General features: G+C 44.7%; 1 protein-coding gene across 2 annotated transcripts in view; it reads right to left on the bottom strand.

Moving 5' to 3' along the window:
* LOC126284470 (glucose dehydrogenase [FAD, quinone]-like) overlaps nt 1-27,767 on the bottom strand; it is a 527,859-nt gene that overhangs the window by 242,728 nt on the left and 257,364 nt on the right. For both annotated transcript variants that reach the window (XM_049983422.1, XM_049983423.1), the window contains exons 3-5: nt 26,443-26,691; nt 17,090-17,275; nt 7,565-7,708 (exon numbers count right to left, since the gene is read on the bottom strand). In XM_049983422.1, coding sequence (XP_049839379.1) covers nt 7,565-7,708; nt 17,090-17,275; nt 26,443-26,691 — 579 coding nt within the window. The remainder of the gene's footprint in view (nt 1-7,564; nt 7,709-17,089; nt 17,276-26,442; nt 26,692-27,767) is intronic.

The following is a 27,767-nucleotide window of genomic DNA, read 5'->3' as shown; positions in this document are numbered from 1 at the left end:
CTTGTGGTCTTTCCGTGAAATGTAAGTTGGCGGCAGTAAAATTGTACTGCAGTCAGCTCAAATGCTTTTTCTCTAAATTTCCTGAGTAGCGGTTAACGAAAAGAACGCCTCCTTTCCTCTAGAGACTCCCACCCGAGTTCCTGAAGCATTTCCGTAACACTCGCGTGATGATCAAACCTACCAATAACAAATCTAGCAGCCCGCCTCTGAATTGCTTCTATGTCCTCCCTCAATCCGACCTGATAGGGATCCCAAATGCTCGAGCAGTACTCAAGAATAGATCGTATTAGTGTTTTATAAGCGGTCTCCTTTACAGATGAACCACATCTTCCCAAAATTCTACCAATGAACCGAAGACGACTATCCGCTTTCCTCACAACTGCCATTACATGCTTCTCCCACTTCATATCGCTCTGCAATGTTACGCCCAAATATTTAATCGACGTGACTGTGTCAAGCGCTACACTACTAATGGGGTATTCAAACATTACGGGATTCTTTTTCCTATTCATCTGCATTTATTTACATTTATCTATATTTAGAGTTAGCTGCCATTCCTTACACTAATCACAAATCCTGTCCAAGTCATCTTGTATCCTCCCACAGTCACTCAACGACGACACCTTCCCGTACACCACGAATTGTTTCCAAATCGTTGTATTGGACGCAGATAACCTGTAACTTGGCCGGCCTGTTCCACAGATTTGACACCTGCAGACTTTTTTCTGTGGAGAAAGATGAAAGACGCTGCTGACTACAAGGACATACGAACTACACCCGATGATACGCAACGACGTATTACTGCAGTCTTCTCGGACACCTCAGCCGAAATGCTAGCACGTGTGCAGCAGTGGATCCATTCCAGACTGGAAGCTTGTATTACCGCTGCCGGTGTTCGTCGTGAACAGAAAATGTGATGGCGAATTGTCTCGTTACTGGCCAAAATCCACGCAACTGTTGTATGCATTTGTGTTGTTCTTTAGTGGGTGCTTCCACAGCTTTGTACAAGTTTCGGCGCGGGAACATTTAAAAGTACGATATGTCGTAAACGACTCGCATTAAAATCCTGAAACAAACAGCAATGACATTCTAAGAATACCCTAATTTTAATCTTTTAACGTTAATAAACATCGTTCCATTTAAAAAAGTGTATGTTTGCACAAAATATACGCTTTCTAAGTTTTATTACAATCCGTTGATTGGCTGACAATACGAGCCCCTGACTACCAATCCACCCTGTGAAAACCGCACATCAACAACACTTTCCATTTCCACAGTTTTTGCGATTCAGGTTCTAGGTGGTTCTTCCTGTATAACGTATATTTCTACTATATAAACAGAAATTGAAATGAAAGTGCTAAAGAACTTGGTATTTTGCACGAAGATTAAAAACTGTCGTTTTTTCTTTTAAGAATTGTAGCGCCCTTGTGTGCAGAAAAAGGTTGTAGACAGAGATTTGTAGAGAACATTGTTCTCTTCCAAAACTGAAATAGATGGCAAAACTCTTTTTTTTGAAGAACTGAAAAAATTCGTTTTTTTTATTTTTTTATTTTACTTTAGAAGGCTTAGCCACCTTTAGTGTTATTGGCAAAACTTGGTTTTCCAGTTTTTCCAACGGTATGAACGAATAAAAAAAAAGTTGTATCCCACCTTATGCAAGTATAGGCATTTTCCCGACAATTGAACTGGAATATTTACCTAGTAGAAGGCTGGTATGTTGCCGATGCATGCTCGCCTTATGATCTAATAGTGCTGTCACGCTACATTTCATTGTCCCAATTAATTTTACGCAAGAAGCATTCGCTCTCACTATCTGCTACTTTAAGTGCCTGATTTCATGTCTCATTCCCTCAGCACTGACTAATTTAATTTGGCTAGTCTCCAGTACCTTGACACATGTTTGTCGATATCCGTCTTACAATCTTTTTCTCGAGAACACTGTTCGATCCATTCAGCTGACCAAAGCCATTTACTACCCATGTCATAATTACGAGGTAGTCGTCAAATCCTTAGGCTTCCATTTCTCCTCTATGTACAGTAAATTTGTTGTGAACACGAGAAGCGTGATCGCAACTCCACCGCAGGTTAGCGTTCCCTCTAGCAACGTAAGTTGTATGGGGCAGCCTATTTGCCAGGAGGAGGTAGACCGCTTGCAATTGGAGCGACCTACAACTGAGGGCAAGAGAAGCAGTATGTTTCACGTCAGCAGTCACGTGGAATAAATAGTAGCCAGTTTCATATCACGGCACAAACCAAGATATAAACCGCCGAACGCGGCTTTACTGTCAGTTCCACATCCATCGAACCCAGCAGTTCCACTGCGGCTCACCTGCTGAGGTGCATCAACCACTTCACCAACGGAACTGCCGCATACGACGATAAATCAGTAGTCGGCGACAGCGCATGACATTGCCATGCAGGAGTGCCAACATCGGGAAGGAGACAATCGTTCTCGAGGATCTGTAGTCCTGGCGCAGGCTACAACTGTTTGTGCACCAATCACATGGGAGCTGAGTATTTGTCTTAGTGAATAAATCAGTCTTGCGGACGTAGACAGTTGCAGTTGTTTCAGTAGCTGTAATATTTGTGAGTATGCGTCCCTGATACTGTTTGATGGAAGTAGCGCCACTGTCTGGATATGAACCTGGCACTTCTCTCTCCGTTGCACACATTTGTAGGGTCAGTTTTAAAGAGTCGACCCTATTCTCTAACCTTTCCTTCAGTCATTACTGTAAGCTCATATACTAAGCACGACTTTTCATGAATTTGAACAGTTGTAGATCCTTTCGCATACAAACACAGAATAGTAACACGTTCTCCGCAACTGGTGGAAGCAGTCAAAATGACTACTTAGACCAAATAAATTTCTCTGTGATTTCGTAAGAAATGAATAGCTGTCGTTGCGTTTGTATAACATTTACCTGAGTTGCCAGCATTTCCGTATAAGAAAAGGGTCTTCACGTTTCAAAAACGCCTCGCAACAACAATATTCCACCATCAGGCACAGATAATAATCTGGAGAGTGTAAAGCACTACAGACACTAGAGTCGACGTGGCTGCGAGCCCAGGGCAGAGATGAGTGGAAAAGGGATTGCGTGGGTTGCTCCAGCGTTGTAATGGAACCTATATACCGTGTGACGGCTAGTTACGAAAATTGTCCGCGATGCACCTTTCTCGAAATGTAGCAGCTTCACACACTCGTGAAGAACAACTAACGCTCGTCGCTACTGAATATACCGTTTTAATTCAACTATTTTTCCAGAAATTGTGATACATAGTAACTTTGCTTTTATACTACTTATTCGTTGGCAATGTTACATAATATACAGAAATGGATGAATGATGGTGGAACTGTTTGATAATAGAAAATATTATGTACTTCTACGCATGACTAGGAATTCAGGCGTTGGAGGCACGGCCAAGTAGAAAATATCTGTGTTGTCGCATTATGAGCAGATTACAACCATTTATTTCACATTTATGTCTCCTTAAAATTATCTTTGCGTGTGTCCACGTTCTAATAAAACCTCTGGTCAGGAGTGCTGTAGGAAGAGCGCCAATACGACTGCACCGTCAAATAATAGATACAACTTCTCCAGCTACATAAATTGTGCTTCGGCAACACATCGATGGCTTTCTCAATACGTGCAGCCCACTAGGAGAACGTGGGATCTGCAGAGCAGACATAGGCTGGTGATGGCAGTAACGTGCTGTAGAGGCCGTTCACTTAGTTTTTTATGAGCCTAGAGAAACAGAAATCAGAAACGCATCTCCAGCTTATCATTTCTACATCTACATCTACATCTACATCTACATCTACATCTACATCTACATCTACATCTACATGACTACTCTGCAATTCACATTTAAGTGCTTGGCAGAGGGTTCATCGAACCACAATCATACTATCTCTCTACTATTCCACTCCCGAACAGCGAGCGGGAAAAACGAACACCTAAACCTTTCTGTTCGAGCTCTGATTTCTCTTATTTTATTTTGATGATCATTCCTACCTATGTAGGTTGGGCTCAACAAAATATTTTCGCATTCGGAAGAGAAAGTTGGTGACTGAAATTTCGTAAAAAGGTCTCGCCGCGACGAAAAACGTCTATGCTGTAATGACTTCCATCCCAACTCGTGTATCATATCAACCCATTTTCATCTTAGCACAATTCTACTATCATCATAATGATATAGTTTTATCTACATTGTAAGATGTGTTTATTTCTATTGTCTATTGTAAAACCACAATTTATGAAAGATGTTTATACACTCCTGGAAATTGAAATAGGAACACCGTGAATTCATTGTCCCAGGAAGGGGAAACTTTATTGACACATTCCTGGGGTCAGATACATCACATGATCACACTGACAGAACCACAGGCACATAGACACAGGCAACACAGCATGCACAATGTCGGCACTAGTACAGTGTATATCCACCTTTCGCAGCAATGCAGGCTGCTATTCTCCCATGGAGACGATCGTAGAGATGCTGGATGTAGTCCTGTGGAACGGCTTGCCATGCCATTTCCACCTGGCGCCTCAGTTGGACCAGCGTTCGTGCTGAACGTGCAGACCGCGTGAGACGACGCTTCATCCAGTCCCAAACATGCTCAATGGGGGACAGATCCGGAGATCTTGCTGGCCAGGGTAGTTGACTTACACCTTCTAGAGAACGTTGGGTGGCACGGGATACATGTGGACGTGCATTGTCCTGTTGGAACAGCAAGTTCCCTTGCGGGTCTAGGAATGGTAGAACGATGGGTTCGATTACGGTTTGGATGTACCGTGCACTATTCAGTGTCCCCTCGACGATCACCAGAGGTGTACGGCCAGTGTAGGAGATCGCTCCCCACACCATGATGCCGGGTGTTGGCCCTGTGTGCCTCGGTCGTATGCAGTCCTGATTGTGGCGCTCACCTGCACGGCGCCAAACACGCATACGACCATCATTGGCACCAAGCAGAAGCAACTCTCATCGATGAAGACGACACGTCTCCATTTGTCCCTCCATTCACGCCTGTCGCGATACCACTGGAGGTGGGCTGCACGATGTTGGGGCGTGAGCGGAAGACGGCCTAACGTTGTGCGGGACCGTAGCCCAGCTTCATGGAGACGGTTGCGAATGGTCCTCGCTGATACCCCAGGAGCTACAGTGTCCCTAATTTGCTGGGAAGTGGCTGTGCGGTCGCCTACGGCACTGCGTAGGATCCTACGGTGTTGGCGTGCATCCGTGCGTCGCTGCGGTCCGGTCCCAGGTCGACGGGCACGTGCACCTTCCGCCGACCACTGGCGACAACATAGATGTACTGTGGAGACCTCACGCCCCACGTGTTGAGCAATTCGGCGGTACGTCCACCCGGCCTCCCGCATGCCCACTATACGCCCTCGCTCAAAGTCCGTCACCTGCACATACGGTTCACGTCCACGCTGTCGCGGCATGCTACCAGTGTTAAAGACTGCGACGGAGCTCCTTATGCCACGGCAAACTGGCTGACACTGACATAAGATGAACATTAACAAAAGCAAAACGAGGATAATGGAATGTAGTCAAATTAAATCGGGTGGTGCTGAGGGAATTAGATTAGGAAATGAGACACTTAAAGTAGTAAAGGAGTTTTGCTATTTAGGAAGTAAAATAACTGATGATGGTCGAAGTAGAGAGGATATAAAATGTAGACTGGCAATGGCAAGGAAAGCGTTTCTGAAGAAGAGAAATTTGTTAACATCGAATATAGATTTATGTATCAGGAAGTCGTTTCTGAAAGTATTTGTTTGGAGTGTAGCCATGTATGGAAGTGAAACATGGACGATAACTAGTTTGGACAAGAAGAGAATAGAAGCTTTCGAAATGTGGTGCTACAGAAGAATACTGAAGATAAGGTGGATAGATCACGTAACTAATGAGGAGGTATTGAATAGGATTGGGGAGAAGAGAAGTTTGTGGCACAACTTGACTAGAAGAAGGGATCGGTTGGTAGGACATGTTTTGAGGCATCAAGGGATCACAAATTTAGCATTGGAGGGCAGCGTGGAGGGTAAAAATCGTAGAGGGAGACCGAGAGATGAGTACACTAAGCAGATTCAGAAGGATGTAGGTTGCAGTAGGTACTGGGAGATGAAGCAGCTTGCACAGGATAGAGTAGCATGGAGAGCTGCATCAAACCAGTCTCAGGACTGATGACAACAACAACAACAACAACAACAACAATTAATTTTTGTCATGTTGGAAATAATTGTGGTAGCAGAGAATGTCTGCACCAAAGTATTGTTGGCAGGAGAGACCGCACATTGATATAATTTTATAAAGGGCGGGAGAAACCGCGTATGGATACATTTTAAGAAAAGAGCGGGAAAGATCGCGCATTCATACATTTTGTAATGGTAGCAGGGATTGTCTGCACCACAAAGCATTGTTGGCGGGAGAGACCGCACTTTAGCCTTCGTAGGAAGTCAGTAGTAAGCGAGATGTGAAGCGAGTCGGTAGCAGGTCTGAAGCGAGAGGTTGAGAGGAGCGGTGTGCCTGCCAGCCACCAGCTATGATTTACAAGAGATTACAAACGGATTTACAGAGACATCACCAAACTATTATCATAAGAGGAACTAATATAATTGAATTATTTTTTTGAGAAACTCAAGACTATTGAAGGTATGTTTGCGCAATGCTAGTTGTAATATTACTGTAAAAAGTAAGTCCCACTTGAATGTTTGTAAAATCATTTCATTACCAACACTAAATATTTGAAGAATCGCTTTCAGAATATAATTAATTTTTGCCACCAATATTGCGTTACTGATTATAATCCATCCCAAAAACCATCAATGTAAAACTTTGCAAAATTGTATTGTTGTCAAGAAAAAATTTAACTATGAATTACGTAACTTCAGTCAAATTAATTAAAGAATAACGTCAGCTTTGCTATTAAAGAATAACGTCAGCTTTAGTAATAAATACAGCCATTTATTATGACAGCCCACCAGCAGCTAATAGAGTATAGTAAACCAGAGTAAGTATATTCATGTCGCAGTTCGATGTAGCAGTCAGATGGCGATCCAGTAACAGTAAAAAAGGTAAGGAACAGTTTTGGGTTATTGCAGGTAACGACTGAGGGCCACGACGACGACACATTCTATGTTTCGTCGAAATAATCAGCAAATCACTTTTAATAAGCACCATTTAAATTTGTATGCGAAGATTGAGAAAGAGAATTAATTTCAAAGGGAAGATTTCATTTGTTATTATTAAGCAAGAGATAGAAAACCTAAGGGAAGGTTTCATAGGTTATTTTAGAAGGGAAGGTTGCGTAACAAAAGAGATATAGAGGAGACGGGAAAGTTTCAACATTTTTACAATAATCTTTTAATATATTACCAGTGACATTGTCATAGCATCGTCATCCTCTTATCATGATGTCAGCTTCTTATCAGTATTATCATCTTATCATTACCGTTATTATTTATTGGTTTAGTAATTTTTACTTGATGTTGATAATGACAACGGTATAAGCAACGATTTATAATTCAGCGGAGTGCTGCTACGGTTTGTCATAGCGACTTACCTGCACCCCCACGGCGCGGCCGTTCTGCATGATGATCTTGAGGGCCCTGGTTCGCAGCCAGATGGTGAGGTTGGGTCGGCGGCGCACTTTGGACGACAAGAACGCCTTGTTGCTGGAACACCGCTGGCCAGCTCGGGTTGTGCCCTGCGGAACGAGACGACAGACCAAGGCGTCACTCCCCATCTCTCTTATCATACAAGATGCAGCCGAGCGCTCACGGTTACTTCAATATAAGGCTATAGACAATCTTCAGTCTTCCATCAAGGCATGAAGAGTGATGTTCTGCTCTGAAATCTCTACACATATTTTCATTAGATGTGAAGTTCCCATTGCCGACCGACCGCAGTAGAATGGAGCTTTGAAGATAAACAGTTTTGAGTGTACATAAAAGAACAGAAGGCCTGTCACCTGCTACAGTTCAGAGTTGAAAACTTGGTCAGGGCCACATCACATGGGCGCGTTACATTAAGTACTACATCAAAGTACTTTCAAAAAATGGTGCAAATGGCTCTGAGCACTATGGGACTTAACATCTGCCGGTCATCAGTCCCCTAGAAGTTAGAAATACTTAAACCTAACCAACCTAAGGACATCACACACATCCATGCCCAAGGCAGGATTCGAACCTGCGACCGTAGCGGTCGCGAGGTTCCAGACTGAAGCGCCTAGAACCGCTCAGCCACACCGGCCGGCCAAGTACTTTCAGATGTACCTCAATTTTGACACTTGTTCCAATCTTTAACCGCATAATTTAAGCGTAAAAAGCTTGTATCAGCAATACCAACGAGTTTTATTGGTTTGTACATGGCGACAAAGTGATCATTTTTCAAGATCTATTCCATTCCGCCGTGATTTAATCACTTCACTCAAACGTTATGTACGAAGAACGTAGTGCAACGCATTGGTGTGACAGCAAACAGAACAACAAGCTCTAACTGATATTCACAAACATTGAATCCAAAACATACACTTTTACTATGTCACTGTACGTACAGCTAAACACAATACAGCAGTTGGTTCGGACAACAAATCCACGCACCATAATACTCAAGAAATTAATCTTCTCGCTCTGTGTTTTGAGAATAAATACAGAGTTGTCTCGAAACGCCAAGTAAGAATAATAGATAATCGATTACTGTCCAACTTAGTTAACCACTAAGATTGAGTCCACCTAAGTTCTCCCTGAGAGGCCAGCCCATAATTTCTTGTGTATTAGCGGCAGAGTGCAACTAGGCAGTAATCGTGAGTGAGAGCTAGGGTCTCAAGCATACAGATGTCTTAGGTGCTGGCTGTTGATGTGTACCTTGGATTGCTCTGCATCTGTAACTAATTGGTTGGCTAGGTAACGGGCAGCTTCTTAAATGTACACTGACAAGGGGAGGCCACGACGTTTGGAACGCGGATTTATTGCAAACTTCGTATACTCGTAGTACTCCACGATGACAACAAAATGTGAAAGTTGTAGCGCGTACTTCTCAAGCGTTTTTGAGTAAATCGCAAGATAACTTCGGTCGTCAAATATACATCTGTGCGTGGCCATTTTAACCATGAAGCGGCTGCAGCCGAGTTGTGCCGGTACTGTAGCTGAGCGTGTTCGGTCAGAGCGTCAGCTACCCTTGATAATAAAAAGACTGAGCGAACGCATCATCGAACAAACTGAACGGGTGCCATCGGGCGTCCGCCATGAACAAATTCAAGGAATAATATAGAACAAAATGTTTATTTTAAAAAAAAAAAAGAAGTTGTTGGCGTTCAAGCCGATGGATCGCTGGATCGAGTTCCGTTCGTCAGTCATTTCCTTTGCTGTTTATATTACAATTGATATAATGGGGAAAATACGTGTAATCGGATGAACGTTTATTAAATTTACAATGTTATTTGGCAGTCTACCAATTTTTATTATCACAAATAATATAATATTCATAACTATCGACTAGTAAACGTCCAAACGCATAAAGAGATACTGAAAATGAATGCTTGTCCGTGTCTTCAAAACTGTTCGTATTTAATCGAAAGAGAACGAGAAATTGCTTCTTGGAAAACGCTATTAAAATACACTCGATACTGCATAATCAATTATCAGCGCCGGTTTTTTAAGGAAATACTGCGTTATGCATGGTTTGCTTCCAAACTATCGTCTGAAACAGAGGTTTTTGAAAATGTTAACGATGTTTGTTTTTCCACGGAAAAAAGACCTTGCATATGTGGAAACATACCATTTATTCAATGCAGCTGGTGCCGTTTAACTTTATGTTTTCCATGTTTTTACGAAAAATACCATCCTGCAACTTGTGCTCGTAATGTCGAAAGCGACGATTAATTGTACATATTTCGAAAGCCGTCTGTGCCGGTCAAAACTTGGAGGTAAGAAGTTGTTTCGGGCTCCTTCCAGGTATAAGGGATTTCTCAAATGACTGACAAGCATACATTTTCAGTATCACTTTATGCGTTTGGTCGTATACTAGTCGATCGGTACGAATATTATATTATTCGTGATAATAAAAATTAGTAGACTGCCAAATTACATTGTAAATTTAAAAAAGTTTATCCGATTATACGCATTTTCCCCATTATATCAATTGTAATATAAATAATAAAGAAAAGGACTGTGTTGAAAATAAAAAAAAGTGACGAACGGAACTCGATCCAGCGGCTTTAACGTCAACCACTTCTTCTTTCTTTTTTTAAAAAAAATTGTTTTATATCATTCGTTTAATTTGTTCAGGGCGGACGCCCGAAGGCACCCGTTCCTTTTTTTTTTTAATTAAACTTTTCACTTTTTTGAAATCTCATTTTGTTCGCTTTTGTTCGTTGTATCTGCTCCGGGTGGACGTCTTAAGACATCCGATTAAGTTAGTTGATGGTAGATTAACTCAGTTTTTTTTATTACAGAGGGTACGTAAGCCTCTGACCGACCACGCTGAACCACCGTGCCGGCATTCAGTTTGTTCGATGATGCGCTCGCTCAGTCTTTCTATTATCAAGGGCAGCTGACGCTCTGACCGAACACGCTCAGCTACAGTACCGGCACCGCTTCATGGTTAAAATGGCCACGCACAGATATATATTTGACGACCGAAATTATCTTGCGATTTTCTCAGTAACGCTTGAGAAGTACGCGCTACTCCTTACACATTTTGTTGTCCTCGTGGAGTACTAACAGTGTACGAAGTTTGCAGTAAATCCGCGTTCCAAACGTCGTGGCCTCCCCTTGTGAGTGGAGGGGCACTCGTTCTGTCTGTTGTGCCGTACGTTCATACAGCGCGGTCGCCGCACGTAAGTCGCGGCCACCGTCTTCCGTAACACCGAGTGCCAACGTTCCAGTGGCAGCAGCGCGGCATAGCCCAAAGAGCCCACAGTGGGGGCGCCACAAGAGATGCAGCAGTCATACCGTTGGAGGCGATGCAGCTCCACATGATTAAGTCGCGTCGTCGCGGCAGTAGTCTGGTGGGCCTCCTGGAGTACAGCGTAGGTCTCCTCTCAGACGCGACGCTGCTGCTATGATAGAGATTGCGGGAGATGAACTTTGGCTACGGATCCGAACACGAGTGATTCCGCCGAGTTACGTTTCACGTTGCTTTCAGAATAAATCTTCTAAGTTGTAATTAAGTTAAGACTTCCCATTGGTAGTTTGTACGTGAGACACAACACTCTCATCCGAAAGGCACGTGACTGGAACAGAGAAAATATTATCCGCCGATGGCGATACAGCCACCACAATTGCCTACTCGGAGCCACGAGTTTTGCACAGAGCCTTCCGCAAGATCGCCGGGTGACATATACTCATTTACTTGTGGTGTCTCCGACTGGTTACTATTTACTGCTGCCGTACGCTAGCAAGTGTCATTATTTTCAGAGTTGACGCCTGTTGGTGCGGCAACCCGTCAGGCTTACGTGTGTTGCAGTATAGCAGACGCCCTAAGATATTGAACACAGCAACTTGTTTTTTTAGGAAATATGGATCTGTAAACACTGTACGTGTGACCTTATACTACAGTAATGGCCATTAAAATTGCTACACCAAGAAGAAATTCAGATGATAAACGGGTATTCATTGAACAAATATATTATACTAGAACTGACATGTGATTACGTTTTCACTCAATTTGGGTGCATAGATCCTGAGAAATCAGTACCCGGAACAACCACCTCTGGCCGTAATAATGGCCTTGATACGCCTGGGCATTGAGTCAAACAGAGCTTGGATGGCGTGTACAGGTACAGCTGCACATGCAGCTTCAACACGAGACCACAGTTCATCAAGAGTAGTGACTGGCGCATAGTGACGAGCCAGTTGCTCGGCCACCATTGGCCAGACATTTTCAATTGGTGACAGATATGGACAATGTGCTGGCCAGGGCAGCAGTCGAACATTTTCTGTATCCAGAAAGGCCCGTGCAGGAACTTCAACATACAGTCGTGCATTATCCTGCTGAAATGTAGGGTTTCGCAGGGATCGAATGAAGCGTAGAGCCATGGGTCGTAACACATCTGAAATGTAACGTCCACTGTTCAAAGTGCCGTCAATGCGAACAAGAGGTGACCGAGACGTGTAACCAATAGCACCCCATAGCATCACGCCGGGTGATACGCCAGTATGGCGATGACGAATACACGCTTCGAATGTGCGTTCATCGCGATGTCGACAAACAAGGATGCGACCATCATGATGCTGTAAACAGAACTTGGAATCATCCGAAAAAAATTACATTTTGCGATTCGTGTACCCAGGTTCGTCGTTGAGTACACCATCACAGGCGCTCCTGTCTGTGATGCAGCGTCAGGGGTAAGCGTAGCCATGGTCTCCTAGCTGATAGTCCATGCTGCTGAAAACGTCGTCGAACTGTTCGTGCAGATCGTTGTTCTCTTTCAAACGTCCCCATCTGTTGACTCAGGGATCGAGACGTGGCTACACCATCCGTTACAGCCATGCAGATAAGATGCCTGTCATCTCGACTGCTAGTGATACGTGGCCGTTGGCATCCAGCAGGACGTTCTGTATTACCCTCCTGAATTCACCGATTCCATATTCTGATAACAGTCATTGCATCTCGATCAACGCGAGCAGCAATGTCGCGATACGATAAAACGCAATCGCGATAGGCTACAGTCCGACCTTTATCAAAGCCGGAAACGTGATGGCACGCATTCTACTCCTTACACGAGGCATCACAACAATGTTTCACCAAGCAACGCCGGTCAACTGCTGTTTGTGTATGAGAAGTTGGTTGGAAACTTTCCTCATGTCAGCACGTTGTAGGTGTCGCCACCGGCCCCTATCACAGCATCTTCTTCCTGTCGCGTCTGTAGCACGTCATCTTCGTGGTGTAGCAATGTTAATGGGCAGCAGTGTATTTACTGCTGCCGTACGCTAGCGAGTGTCATTATTTTGAAGGTTGACGCCTGTTGGTGCGGCAACCTGTCAGCCTTAGTTGTGCTGCGCTATAGCAGACGCCCTAAGATAATGAACACAGCAACTTGCGTTTAGGGAAATATGGATCTGTAAACACTGCACGTATGACCTTATATTATTTAAGGCAAATGTTTACCTTTTATCCAGATATTAACTTCTTTATGAGTAGCGAATATCCTCATCATAAATGTCTGTCACATGCCACTATTTCTTCAGCTGTTGCACAAATATTAGTTAAGATTCAGACGTCGATTGCACATAAATACAGATGTTTGCAGATAAAAACCACTACGATTAGAAGAACAGACACATCCCTGCAATTTAAAATCAGTGCCAATCAGTTTTAGGCGTCCGAGCTCGTGTACTTCTGTTGCCTGCCGTAATAACATACATGACAGGACTCTGATATAAGCTGCCTGGCAAAAAGTTGCAGCACCCAGAAGAGAAGAAGAAAACGGAATGGAATTTCATGGATATGTGATGTTGTTTCAGTAATTACAAATGTGATCACAAGATCAAGTCGAATTTACAAAGAACTTGGCAGTATGAGCCCACTTATTAGAGCTGCTGCATCCACTCTGGCCTCGATGCCTGCACTTACTCAGTTGGGAATAGTGTCATACAGCTGTTGAATTATCTCCTGCTGCAAAATGGCTCCCAATTGTTCAAAAAATTTCTCTAAGCACTATGGGACTTACCAACAGACTTCATCAGTCCCCTAGACTTAGATCTACTTAAACCTAACTAATCTAAGGCCATCACACACATCCATGCCCGAGGAAGGATTCGAAGCTGCGACCGCAGCAGCAGCGCCATTCCGGACTGAAGCGACTAGAACCAATCAGCCACAGTGGCCGGCTGTCACAACTGTTGTACCTGGATATTGGCTGTGGGACAGAGTTGACGTCTGAGCTCGTCCCATAGATTGTACTATCGGGGACACATTTGAGGATCTTGCTGGTCACGGAAGTAGCATCAGTGAGATGCCATGTGTGGACGAGTTCTGTTAAGAAATGGCACCACGATACCGCAGCAGGAGAAGAGTCACCTGCGGAAGCAGGTTGACCTTTGCGTGCCATTGTGCGATCACAGTTCCGTCAGTCACTACTAGCCATGATCTAAAGTCATACTCGATGTCACCCCCCCCCCCCCCTCCCATAACGCCAGGAGTAACAATGCTGTGCCTCTCCAGAGCATTGGCAATATAAACCTTTCCTCAATCCGCCTCCATATTCCGTGAGAATAGTCATCCAGGATAGCGCAAAACCACGGTTCATCGCTGAACACTTTGAGATGCTATTCATCAACATTCTTCAAAGTCATGGCACCTTTCCAAACGCAGCCGTTTGTATTTTGGTATTAACGGCAGGCTGCCAATGGGACGGTAATTCCCTAATCCAGCTGCTACTAGTCTGCAAGCAATGATGCGTGATGCCACACAGTGTTGGAGGCAATTACTTGTCAGATGGAAGGCGCGGAAGTGAATGATTTACGATGTGCTGGATGCTCAATACGGCGATCCTGCCTTGTAGTGGGCAGACGTCTCCGACCGGAACGTTGACGAGTACCACAACCGTCAAGTTCAAATGCAGTCCCCGTAATGAATTTCAAGTGCTCTGATCGAGAGTCGCACGGTCGCAGCGCCGCTGCAGGCTAGGCTTCCGTCTAGCAACACAAGTTGTAAGGAGCAGCATAAGCGCCAGGCGGAGCAATGCCACTAGCAGCTCGAGAGCCCTGCAGCATAGCTCGTCAGCATTGCCGAGAGAGGTGGCGCAGTGTTTATCGCACTGGACTTGCATTCGAGAGAATGACGGTTGAGACCCGCACCTGGCCATCCTCATTTCGATTTTCCGTGATTTCCCTAAATCAGTTCAGGTAAATGCTAGGATGGTTCTTGTGAAAGGGCACGGCCAGTTTCGCTCCTCATCCTTCCCTAATCCGATGGAACCGATGACCTTGTTGTCTGGACCCCTCCCCCCTCCCCCCTTCCCGCCCACACACACACCAATTCAAACAACCAACTAACCGTCGGCAGCATTACAGGAGCCATATTACACGACAGCTATAACACAAAACACATAGTGCTCGGTTTATATCTCTGTTCAACCAGGATACGTGCTCCGTTCCGTGACTTAAGGTGCGGTTCCACTTCCACCGAGTTCAGCAACTCCATCGCAGTGTGCATGCCTTGGATGATAGACCCGTTCGCCGAGTCTAACGTCAGATCAGCCTGTCGACAACGCAAGACATCACCACGGAGCAGCATCTACGACGGAATGGGATTAGTGTATTCACCGATTTGGACTTAGACTCTAAATCTAACACCGGTACAGCTTAGGGGATTTGTACAGAGATCACATGTAATTCGATTAGTTGTGTTACTGAATAATTCAGTGTTGTGGACAAATAAAGTTGCAGTTATCTCACTAATTGTAATGTTTATGTACATATGTGGCTGATACTGTTTATTCGGAGTATCGCCCCTCTCGCACAGACATATCAGGAACACCTTGGAGACTATTGTGAAAGCACAGAGGTCACAGTAGCCATACGATTGCTGGGAAATGAAGTTACAACAGCACGCAAATGACATCACATATATTTAAAGTGTAATTTTGTAGATGAGTTGCCAGGTTAAGTCGAGAAACGTCTGAGTAATGTAGAGGGCTTTCAAATGTGACATGTATCATGTTTTGTGTACGGGACATTCAAAAATAAACGAGCCGGGGGCATAATTACATAAACCAGTACCTGTATGTTGAAGTATTGACCCTGGCTGTTTAGACACTTGTCCCACTGTGACACAAGGTGAATGGCTGTCTCATAAAATTCCCGGCGCTGCGATGTTAACTAGTTCCCCACATACAGCTGGACGTCGCAGACCACACGAGTGCAGGAAAGGTTATGCTGACGTTCTTCTTTGACCAAGATGGCCCCCTTCTGATTCATTTCCTGTAGCACGGGATAACAGTGAATACCCACCGTTATTCGCAAACCTTGACCACCCTTCACCAAGTGATCAAATCAAAACGAGCAGGCAATCTCACCCGTGGGGTCATTCTGCCCCACGACAATGCAAAGCCTCACACGGCCAACACAGTCGCGGTACTCCTGCAGAAATTCAAATGGGAGGTTTTCAGCCGCCCTCCATACAGTCCTGACCTCTCTCACTGTGATTACGCCATTTTTGGTGCCCTCCAGAAGGCTCTGAGGGGCAAACGATTCACCTCGGACGACGACGTCCAGCTGTACGTGCGGAACTGGCTAACATCGCAGCCCCGGGAATTTTATGACACAGCCATTCACCGCCTTGTGTCACTGTGGGACAAGTGTCTCAACAGCCAAAGTCAATACTTCTAAGATACAGCTACTGGTTTCTGTAATTATACCTCTGGGTCGTTTCTTTTTAACGTCCCTTATACAAGCAGTGAATAGCAGTTTCCCGCATAAAACGTATTTTGGATTACACGCAGTATGAGGTCCGCATTGACCCCTATAATCGGAATCTTGCCGTATTATACGTCTATCTCTGTGCAGTTTGCTTAACTCACCCGTTTCTTACTTGACAGTGTGAGGATATAAGGTCGCCTCTATGAACTGGAAGCCTTGACTTGGGTATGAGGTGGTGTGCCACAGTGGGTATGCCAAATGAAGATGTCTTATGTGGACATGACCTCACCTCTATTAACTGGAAGCCGTGGTTGTCATCTGAGGTAGTACCCCACATTGGGTTCCCCATGTGAAATTTGTCTTATGTGGGTATGAGCTAATCTCTATTAATTGGAATCCGTGGTTGCGGGCGTGAGGTGGCAGGTATCCCAGATGGAACATGTCTTATGTGGCTATCAGCTCACTTCTATTAACTGGAAGCTGTGGTTGGGGCTGAGGTAGTGTCTCACAGTGGATACGCCAGGTGAAACATGTCTTATGTAGGTACGAGCTCATCTCTATGAACTGGAAGCCGGGCGCGAAGTGGCAGATACCCCAGATGGAACATCTCTTACATGGGTATGAGTTCACTTCCGTTCTCTGGAAGCTGTGTTTGGGATGTGGGGTAGTGTCCCACAGCGGGTACCCCACGTAAAACGTGTCTTATGTGGGTATGATCTCACCTCTATGAACTGGAAGCCGTGGTTGGGGTCTGAGGTGGTGTCCCGCAGCGGGTACCCCAGGTAGGCGGCCGCCTCCAGGAAGGCTCGGGAGAGCGGCGTGTGGTAGGGCGCCTCCCCCACCGTCAACGGGCCACCCGTCGAGTGGTAGGGGCTGGCCGCCAGCACGGGGTTGCGCTGGTCCTCAGACTGCGACACACACACATAAAACATGGCTGATGCGAGTACAAGTTCACCTCTACTAAATCCAGCTTCGGATATACTGCCACAAATACGTGAACAACACGAAACTACAGTCCGATGAAGATACAATGCTGTATGCATTGGCGTGTGTATAAAAAAGTGCGGTTACAATGATGTGTGATGCCTGGAACTGGAAGGAGAGTACATTAGTGAAGTCACCATGTGGTCTAGCAGTGTGGAAAATGGCTGTCTTGTGACTGGTGATGGACGTGGGCAAACTAGCAGCGGTACAAGGATATCGCACTTTGGCCAAAAAGGTTTAAAAATACATAAAATCGAAACTATATAATTAAACAGCGAAACATTCACTTATTTGTTAAATAAATAATTTTCATTTATTCTTTCTTTCTTTCACTGGTGCCATGTCCTGTGCTGTCGCAGGGTCGGCATTGTCAGGAACGGATTTGGCAAGGTTGGTGGAAAGGAGTGGCGGGATGCCCTTTCTGCCGCCACCCCATACCCCCTGGGACGGAATTAATTTACCCCTGCTGTCTGCGTCTAGTGTAATTCATGGAATAGTGCGAGGGTGTGCAGGTGTCTGTGAGTCGTGTAACTGAGGCGGAACGCGGGGACCAGCCCGGTAGTCACCTAGCGGGATGTGAAAAACCGCCTAAAAACCGCATCCGGGCTGGCCGGCACACCGACCAAGGACGGTAATCTGCTAGGCGGATTCGATCCGGGGCCGGTGCACTTACCCGCGTCCAGGAAGCAGCGCATTAGCGCTCTCAGCTAACCTGGCGGGTCAAATAATTTTCATTTATGGCATTGAGTAAAATTAAATTGTATTCTTTTTTCAGTTTTAATTAAGAACAAAAACAAAAAGTGAATTCCAACAATTTATGCTTACAAGTGATGATCTTAAAATGAACATTATTTATTTACCATAATTCGATGGATCTCCAATGGGATGAAAATTTAAAAGAGTGAAACATTTAGCTTTCTTGTAGAGTGTACGTTTAACCCGCTGACTTACTAATACTTGTCCCCATAGTCGACCCAATATTTGCTATTTAAATTTACAAAAATCAGCATATTTTGTCTTAGATACTTTTTCTCAAAGTAAGGTTTCTCTTTATAGGAATTCTTTGTAAATCTACCCTTACTGTTTATTGAAGTGATGAGGAGCGAAGATAATACTCCTTTTGAAGTTTTTGTTTATGTGGTATTCCCGAACAAGAGAGGCATGCGCAACGCCACTAGATATTTCTCACGTTCATACCGTGCATCACTTTTCTTCTGCCCTACATTGCACAATACGCAATTCCTGGAGGGTATTTTCTTGAGGGGACTGGCGGAGATAAACCTAACAAAACATGAAAACGACTGCTTATAACTTACAAAATATCGAAATGAATACACTGTAAGCGCGAACGCCATCCCCTCCTAAAATAACGCGGCATAACCAGTCTGTATCGATGGTGCTGCAGTTGCGGTTGCTCGATTACTGACGATGTCTTACCAGAAACGTCACTCATATAGCCGCCAGTCATCAGACCGCAACTTCCAGCCGCCAGTAGCGAGCCGAGGCCCTTATCTACTTCTCAAGGTCAAAAAAGGAAAGGACAGGTGCTTTATTTCAGTTCCTATAGTAATGTGTCACATCACCAACAACTTTAATCTTGGCACAGTTCAGTGCACCTTTAACCCATAAGGGCACAGACTCTGATTAATTTACTTTACGACGATTCCTCGTCCTAAGAACCAATGGCATTGTAGAAATACAATAAGAAGTACCACGATCTCTGTTATACACTTCACATATCTGGAATGTACGGTAAGCAATAACTTCTCGGCTGTTAAAAGTCTCCAGCCCCGACACATTCTCCACTTTACCACCACGTACTAGAGCCTGTAAGGTGAGGAAGATATTTTTACCAGTTTTAATAAATTATGGTCTCTTATTGATGTATTCACGATAGTTAGGAAGTGCTGTAGTCCGTAGCCGGCCATGAGTCGGAGAGCATTTCGCACGCTGGCTGGCTAGGTGACGAAGCGACCAATGCCTGACATTAACCGAAAGTGTACTGCGTTATATATTAAACGAATCACCCATTTGTTGGACAAGGAACCTCTGAGCGTAACCAGTTGACTCTTCCGTACCTCACAACCCACCGATATGCACCCACCCATTGATGTAGGTAAAGTACACTTCAAACTACGACATGTCAAGCAGTTTTTTCTTGAAGTAAGCTATATTGATGGACATTATTTCACGCAGGATTTATCGACGACGCACCTGTTATTAAAAAGATGGACATCTCCAATAGTCCGGAATCCCATTGAACTTAAATACCCGAGTGTTCATTGGAAAGCAGTTTGTGACAACATAAGTTTAACCGTCCACACTGCTGAAGTGGCGTCCACATGGTATAAAGTGGAAAACGATGTTATACCCACTAATGAAAGGTTGCATAGAATCTGCTTATGTGACTGTGATAAATGCGTCCGCTGTGGTCTGGTCGTCACCTTACGCCATCGCTTCACTTGTGGCGGCCATCTCATTAACTGTAAATGGGTGCAGCAGAGGCTGGGCCTGATTACCCGCAGCAGCCCAACCAGCCACTGCACCGACATCCTGCTCTGGCCGGACGCGGAACATTTTCCAGCTACCAAGAACAACACCGTGATGTGGATGTTAGGACAGTTTGTGACATATATCATCATCCACAATAGTGAACATAATCTCATTAGTTTCGAGGCTTACATGAGAACTGCACGTTGGAAGATGAAACGTTACCCAAATTTCAGGAAGATGTTTGCTAACATGTTAGACATAATTTTTGAAAAACAAGGCGTAAGGTAATTCTCGATGCCGGTAAGGACACAAATCAAATGCAAGACTATGTAGCGAACAAAGTACACAACGAATAAGGGGTTACACCTGTTCCTAGGACTGCTCCCGACTTCTCAATGGTGTTATTAACTTCATTATGACTTTTTCATTAATTTATGTTACCTGTGCATCTCTTGTTATCCGTTTGTATGCTCCCAATGACTTTGAGTTTGGACAGTTATGAATCAAATGACAGAACTGCCATTCTAGTTAAGACAGTCAATTATATATATGTTTACATTTTTGGTTCTATGTCTCTGTCTGGACTGAAGAGGCTATTGTCAGTTTACTATTTTTGTTCTATTTTGTAAGCTTACAAATGGCAATATATTGAAATGTGTTCTTCAGTCTATTGTAGGAGACAATTCGTGTTGAAATATTTCCAGCACTTCATTATTTTGTTTTTGTGCTTATGTACATATATGGTTGTTTTAATAAAGGAAAAAAAAGATGGAAAAAAATACGTCACGCGTAGTGGGGTGGGGCTCGGCGCTGGACCGTGGCAACAAGAGTCAGCCTGGGAAACATACATGACGGGAAGTACCGCCATCTTGGCGCCAAAGTCACCGATCTTGTTTATTTATACTTAATAATTAAAGTCATTTATGACAACATGAATACTAGGAGGAGCCTCTGGATGTTTAAAACTTTTTATCATAATTTTGCCTCGTTAAAATTCACACTCGTTCATTAACAAATGCATATCTTAATAAGTACGAACTTGATCGGAAATCCACGAACTGTGACGAAACTTGTAAGAGATACGGACTGCGCGCCAAAGTCGGCAGTCGGCGTTAAGAGCTCTTCCTGTCTTGTTCGATGGTAGCCACGCTCTCGGCTACGAGTAGTTTGTGTCATGAGTGTTTCATTATTGATCTAATAGGAACAAAAGTGAAATTACGGCATTCTGAATGTTAATTTCGAGTAAATAGATACCCCAAAGTTGATCGACAGCATTTTCAGATAATTAGCTTCCACCGACAGAGACATCCAATGCGCCAATGAAGTATCTGCACATTTACGACAGTTGCTCCGCGCACAGGTAGGAGGAAATCCGACGACACGACCCACCGAGGCGGATCAAGGAAGGTCCGACTTACACTCGCAAATTCCGGGTGAAAATGCTGACCAGTCATACTGTCACATATACTGTCACATATGCCACCCTCAATGGACTCGCTGCTAAGCCGAGTAATAACAATATCAGTTTAGAAGTGAGGTCATCTTGCAAGCCACAGTAACCCAACCATTACCATGTGCACTATCAGGGCTGGAGATTTTTAACAGCCGGGAAGTTACTGCTTATCGTACATTTCAGATGTGTGAAGTGTATAACAGAGATCGTGGTACTTCTTATTGTATGTCTACAATGCCATTGGTTCTTAGGACGAGAAATCGTCGTAAAGTAAATTAATGAGAGTCTGTGTCCTTATGGGTTAAAGGTGCACTGAACTGTGCCAAGATTAAAATTGTTAGTGATGTGACACATTACTATGGAAACTGAAGTAAAGCACCTGTCCTTTCCTTATTTGAACTTGAGAAACTAAAAAATAAGAATAAATATTACACGACAGCAAGATAGAAACCTATTGGGTCGTGGTAAATGACCCATCCCAAGTCATCCAGATCATGATTCATCAACAGACACTGACGCCTCAGAGAGGAAAACTACGCTAATGGTGAGAACTGTGCTCCATTTTTGATTATATTTATATAGACATAAATTTTTCTGCCAGTTGCTATGATATATATCTTCGGTATGTTAGTGTACTATGTAAGGCGCTCTCCTAAAATAACGTGGCATAACTAGTCTGTTACTGCACTAAACAGATCCGTTTCTCAGCTTTCCTACGAGATGTGACACGTCTCACCATCTACCATCTAGCTGCTGCCCCCGTCTCACGGCCGCCAATGTGATAACAGACTTGTACCTACGGCCGGCTGTTGAACCAGCTATATAAGCCAGCGGGTAAGCAGAGCGATCCTAGGAGTTGTGACAGTGGAGAGGAGGATTGGTGTTGGTATAGATACTGGGGTACTTAAAGTGAGTGGGAAACTGGGGTCTGTAAGGCCATAAAATCAAGACGAAGAGGATAGAGAATAATGGGGAGAAAAGAGTGAAAGGAGGAACGCTGATATGGTGTAAGACAGGGAGTGAAGAGAATTCATAAGATGCGTAGAAATGGAGGCAGTTTTCATTGGGAGAGGAGTCGATTGATCAGTGGGACAGGATGTGGAATATGTGTGTAAGTGTGGGAGAGAGGGAGGGGGGGGGGGGGTAGGGTTCTAAACCTACATCTACAGGGTGACACACAGGAGACGGACGGTTTTTAATGAAATAATACTAAGCCAACTTTAAAAGTAATGCATGTTTACTTACACAAAATCAAAGCCATTATTTTCCATTTTAGTTAACAAAGTTATTTGTGGAAAATAATGTTGTCAAGGTGATGTCCATCTTTTCGACTGCAGGAGTCAAGTCTCTTGTCAAAATCCTCCATCACACGGACTAAAATCTCTGCAGGGATGACAGCAATTTCTTGAATGATTGCATTCTTCAACTCGTCCAAATTTCGTGGTTTGTGGTTATAGACACAGTTTACTAAGATACCCCCACAGAAAAAAATCACATACTGACAAGTTGGGAGACCTGGAAGGCCAAAGAACATTGCCAAAACGTGAAATAATCTGGCCAGGAAACATGTGTCTAAGAACTGTCATTGAAGTGTTTGCGGTGTGTGATGTTGCCCCATCTTGCTCGAATCAAACGCCTTTTAAAGGGATTCTTCATCTTCTTAGTTCTGTTTTCAAGAATGTTTCAAGCATACGAATGTAACGAACCGAATTGACAGTAACTGTGGCCCCGTTCTCTTCAAAAAATAAGGTCCAATAATGCCAACAGAGGCAAGATCACACTGTTACTTTTCCTGAGTGTAGAGGACGCTGGTGGATACGGTGTGGATGCTCTGGAGCCCAGTAACGTAGGTTTTGCTTCTTCACGGGCCCGTTTAAATGAAAATGAGCTTCATCGTTCTGTACAACTTCACCATCCTTTCCCCATTGTTTTGACTGCAATTTTGACTCTGGTGTGTAACGATTGGTTCAGGTTTCGTCAACAGTCACAAATCGGTGCAAAACGTCTTGGAGATTGCAATTAAACGTGGCCAGACATTGTGTTGAAATGTTGTGCTGGATGCACTTTTGGTCGACAGTGAGCAATTCCGCCACCCACCGCGCACACAACTTCTTCCCAGCTCATTTTCCGTACAGGATATTATGCACTCGTTCATTTGAGATGCCCACAATATCTGCGATCTCACTAATTTTTATTGGATGGTCTTGAATTAATGTATTATAAATTTTGTAAGTAGTTTCCTTTGTAGTGACCTCAACTGAACAGCTGGAACGCTCTTCGCCTTGAGAGCTGGTCTGGCCACATTTAAATAGTATGATCCAAAATTAAATGGTCTTCAGTGATGACTCAGAGCAAACATGAACTTTGCCAGCTTACCTGTGTGGCAGCCCAATCTCTCAGGTGAAAATGTTTAATAACAGCACGATATAATGCCAACAGAGGCAAGATCACACCAAACTGTTACTTTTCCTGAGTGTGGAGGACGCTGGTGGATACGGTGTGGATGCTCTGGAGCCCAGTAACGTAGGTTTTGCTTCTTCACGGGCCCGTTTAAATGAAAATGAGCTTCATCGTTCGTCAATAAAATTTCATTTTCATTCGATCCCAAAACCACTTGAATTCTGTAAGCGAAATCCTCTCGTACAGCAAAATCAGTTTCCTTAAGTTGTTGGATAATGAGCATTTTGTAGGGATGGAATTTTAATTCTTTATTCAAACTTCATGTAGTCGATTCACAATTGATTCGTAACTCACTATCGTGACGTCTAGCTGACAGTCCTGGGCTTCTGAGTGCCGCCTTCCTTACCCTTTCAACATTTTCTGGTGTCGTTACTCCGCGTCTCCGGCCAGGATGCTTCTTATCCAGTACGTTTCCAGTTGATCTGAAGTTTTCTACCCATCTGAGGATTGTGTTACGGCTCGGAACAGCTCCAAGTCGACCGACATTAAACCGCGCACGAATCAATCGCTGCGTAGCAATAACAGACTCACCACTTTTCACGAAACTGCCAAACACTCGACGTTGCCAGTCCCTATGCTCCATGTGACTGAGTAAATGGAATGGCGTCTTGTGTGGATCAGAACTATCCCCACCACGACCACCTACCACCACCGCGCCCTCAGTACTACGCAGTTGAAAACCGTGCGTCCCCGTGTGTCACCCTGTACATCTACATCCATACTCCGCAAGCCACCTGACGGTGTGTCGCGGAGGGTACCTTGAGTACCTCTATCGGTTCCCCCTTCTCTTCCAGTCTCATATTGTTCGCGGAAAGAAAGATTGTTGGTATACCTCTGTGTGGACTCTAATCTCTCTGATTGTATCCTCATGGTCTCTTCGCCAGATACACGTATCAGGGAGCAATGTACTGCCTGACTCCTCGGTGAAGGTATGTTCTCGAAATTTCAACAAAAGCTCGTACCGAGCTACTGAGTGTCTCTCCTGCAGAGTCTTCCACTGGAGTTTATCTACCATCTCCGTAAATTTTCGCGATCCTGTAACGAAGCGTGCTGCTCTCCGTTGTATCTTCTCTATCTCTTCTATCAACCCTATCTGGTACGGATCCCACACTGGTGAGCAGTATTCAAGCAGTGAGCGAACAAGTGTACTGTAACCTACTTCCTTTGTTTTCGGATTGCATTTCCTTAGGATTCTTCCAGTGAATCTCAGTCTGGCATCTGCTTTACTGACGATTAATTTTATATGGCCATTCCATTTTAAATCACTCCTAACGCCTCCTCCCAGATAATTTATGGAATTAGCTGCTTCCAGTTGCTGACCTTCTATATTGTAGCTAAACGATAAAAGATCATTCTTTCTATGTATTCGCAGCACATTACACTTGTCTACATTGAGATTCAGTTGTCATTCCCTGCACCATGCGTCAATTCGTTATAGGTCCTCCTGCATTTCAGTACAATTTTCCAATGTTACAGCCTCTCGATATACTACAGCATCTTTCACAAAAAGCCTCAGTGAACTTCTGATGTTATCACACAAGGTCATTTATATATATTGAGAATAGCAACGGTCCTACGACACTCCCCTGCGGCACATCTGAAATCACTCTTACTTCGGAAGACTTCTTTCCATTGAGAATGACATGCTGCGTTGTGTTATCTGAAAGGGAGGGAGGTGTCGGTTTAGATGCGACAGCGTACCAGTATTTGATATTAGTGGGTAAATAATAATGACTGTTGAAGTCTGTTTTGGGGGGATAGTGTAAGATATAGGGAAATGACAAACTGCCTATTGGCTTCTGTCTCGGGTTCTTCGGCCGACGTTCATCTAATGATTTTTCTGACGTTTCGCCAGCACGAGTGGCTGGCATTGTCAAAACTTCACCCTCCATTGCCGGTGGTAAACTGAAGCCGAGTTCACGGCCGCAGACTATATGTACCTGGCGCGCCAACGTCCGAGGGCTTCTCCGCCGTCATTTCCGGTGCGGCTCTCCTCGTTCGCTGCAGTACGGGAAGCCAGGATCCGTTTACCATAAGGATTTCCTCTTTCTTGTTGAAACTGTTCGCGTGTTTTTGTATTTCTACAGCTTCTCTGAACAAGCGCCTGTGATAGTGCTTCTCTACAGCCAGAACTTCCGTGTCCGCGAATTTCATTACGAGGTCGGTCTCATTCAGTGCGTGCTCTGCCACGGTCGATTTCTCCAACTGCCCCAACCTGCAATGTCGCTTATGCTCTTTGATGCTGGTGTTAATTGATCGTCCAGTCATTCCGACACAAACTTTTCCGAATGTGCATGGTATACGGTACATTCCCGACATTGCAAGTGGGTCTCTTTTCTCCTCCGCCGATCTAAGACACTCTTTGATCCTCCTTGACGGTTTGAAAATCGTCTTTACGCAATGTTTGTGCAACAGGCAGTTTGTCAACAAGTGGCCACGAAAGCCTTAACACTTGTGTACATAGGGAAATACTCAATATTGGTAAGGAGGGGTGATACAGGATTGGATCCATGTGGGGCTGGTGGACATAGTGAGGTTTTATTCAGGCACGGTGCCGTGTAAGTCTTCAAGGTCATTTACTAAAACTGATCAAGTAAGTACTGTAGCTGAAATGGAAGTGTTCCCGTAACAGGTCCCAAAATGAACCACGCTACGCAGCGACGCGACAGTCAGTTGTGTGTTTACCTTTTTGAAGTAGTGCAGCACCTGGCCGTAGCCCCAGCCCGGGTTGCCGAGCGCCTCCCAGAGGTCGTAGTCCCTGCGCGAGCCGCGAGTGTACAGCATGTAGTTGATGACGGAGGTGCCGCCCAGCACCTTGCCCCGGGGCCAGGTGCAGCGCTGGTCTCGCAGCCCCAGGCACGCGCCCGGCGACCGCTCCGTGCGGTAGCCCCAGTTCCACGCCGTCGGGATCGTGTACGACACCAGCATCGGCACCTGCACCAAGCAAACAACCCACCACCCACCACATCACTCTCCCCTCTCACTACACCGGCACGCGAGATCAAAAATGGCTGTGACAAGGGGAAGGCCTCAGACACGGCCAACCGATTCGGCTCAAATTTGGCAGGTCGCTTGTGTGCAACCTAAAACGAAGGAATCTAAGATATTTTGGGTCAACACCCCCGCAATTTTGAGAAAATCACCCCTAAAAGTTATGACGAGCAATCGACTCAAAATTGGAGGGATCGATAGATAATTGTAAATGAGCATTTTTCATAATCAGGTATGGGGTCCGCAAACACAAACTTTTCCAAAAATCGAGGAAAGAAACTTTTACAACTGCCTCTTCTGTACTCACATGGTAAATGCTTTTCGCCGACAGCACCGATAGCGCAACGGACGAGGTAAGTGGCTAAAAATCGGAAAACCCGGTTTCGAATCTGCTGCCAACGTCGTCGAACTGTTCGTGCAGATGGTTACTGTCTTGCAAACGTCCCCATCTGTTGACTCAGGGATCGAGACGTGGCTGCGCGATCCGTTACAGCCATGCGGATAAGATGCCTGTCATCTCGACTGCTAGCGATACGAGGCCGTTGGCATCCAGCACGGCTTTCCGTATTACCCTCCTGAACCCACCGATTCCATATTCTGCTAACAGGTAGCAATGTCGCGATACGATAAACAGCAATCGCGACAGGCCACAATCCGAACTTTATAGAAGTTAGAAACGTGGTGGTACGCATTTCTCCTCCTTACAAGAGGCATCACAACAACGTTTCACCAGGCAACGCCGGTCAACTGCTGTTTATGTATGAGAAATTGGGTGGAAACATTCATCATGTCAGCACGTTGTAAGTGTCGCCACCGGCGCCAACCTTGTATGAATGCTCTGTAAAGAGAATCATTTGCATATTACAGCATCTTCTTCCTGTCGGTTAAATTTCGCGTGTGTAGCACGTCATCTTCGTGGTGTAGCAATTTTAATGGTCAGTAGTGTAGATGCACCGTTCGCGTGTCTACGCAGTCATTCAGACGCTGCTATAGCCTGCACTGGTTTTTATCGATCGTAG

Source organism: Schistocerca gregaria, chromosome 8 (assembly GCF_023897955.1).
Source record: "Schistocerca gregaria isolate iqSchGreg1 chromosome 8, iqSchGreg1.2, whole genome shotgun sequence".
Classification (NCBI taxonomy): Eukaryota; Metazoa; Arthropoda; class Insecta; order Orthoptera; family Acrididae; genus Schistocerca; species Schistocerca gregaria.
The sequence above is the reverse complement of the archived record's forward strand: the minus strand, read 5'-3'. Positions and strand labels throughout refer to the sequence as shown.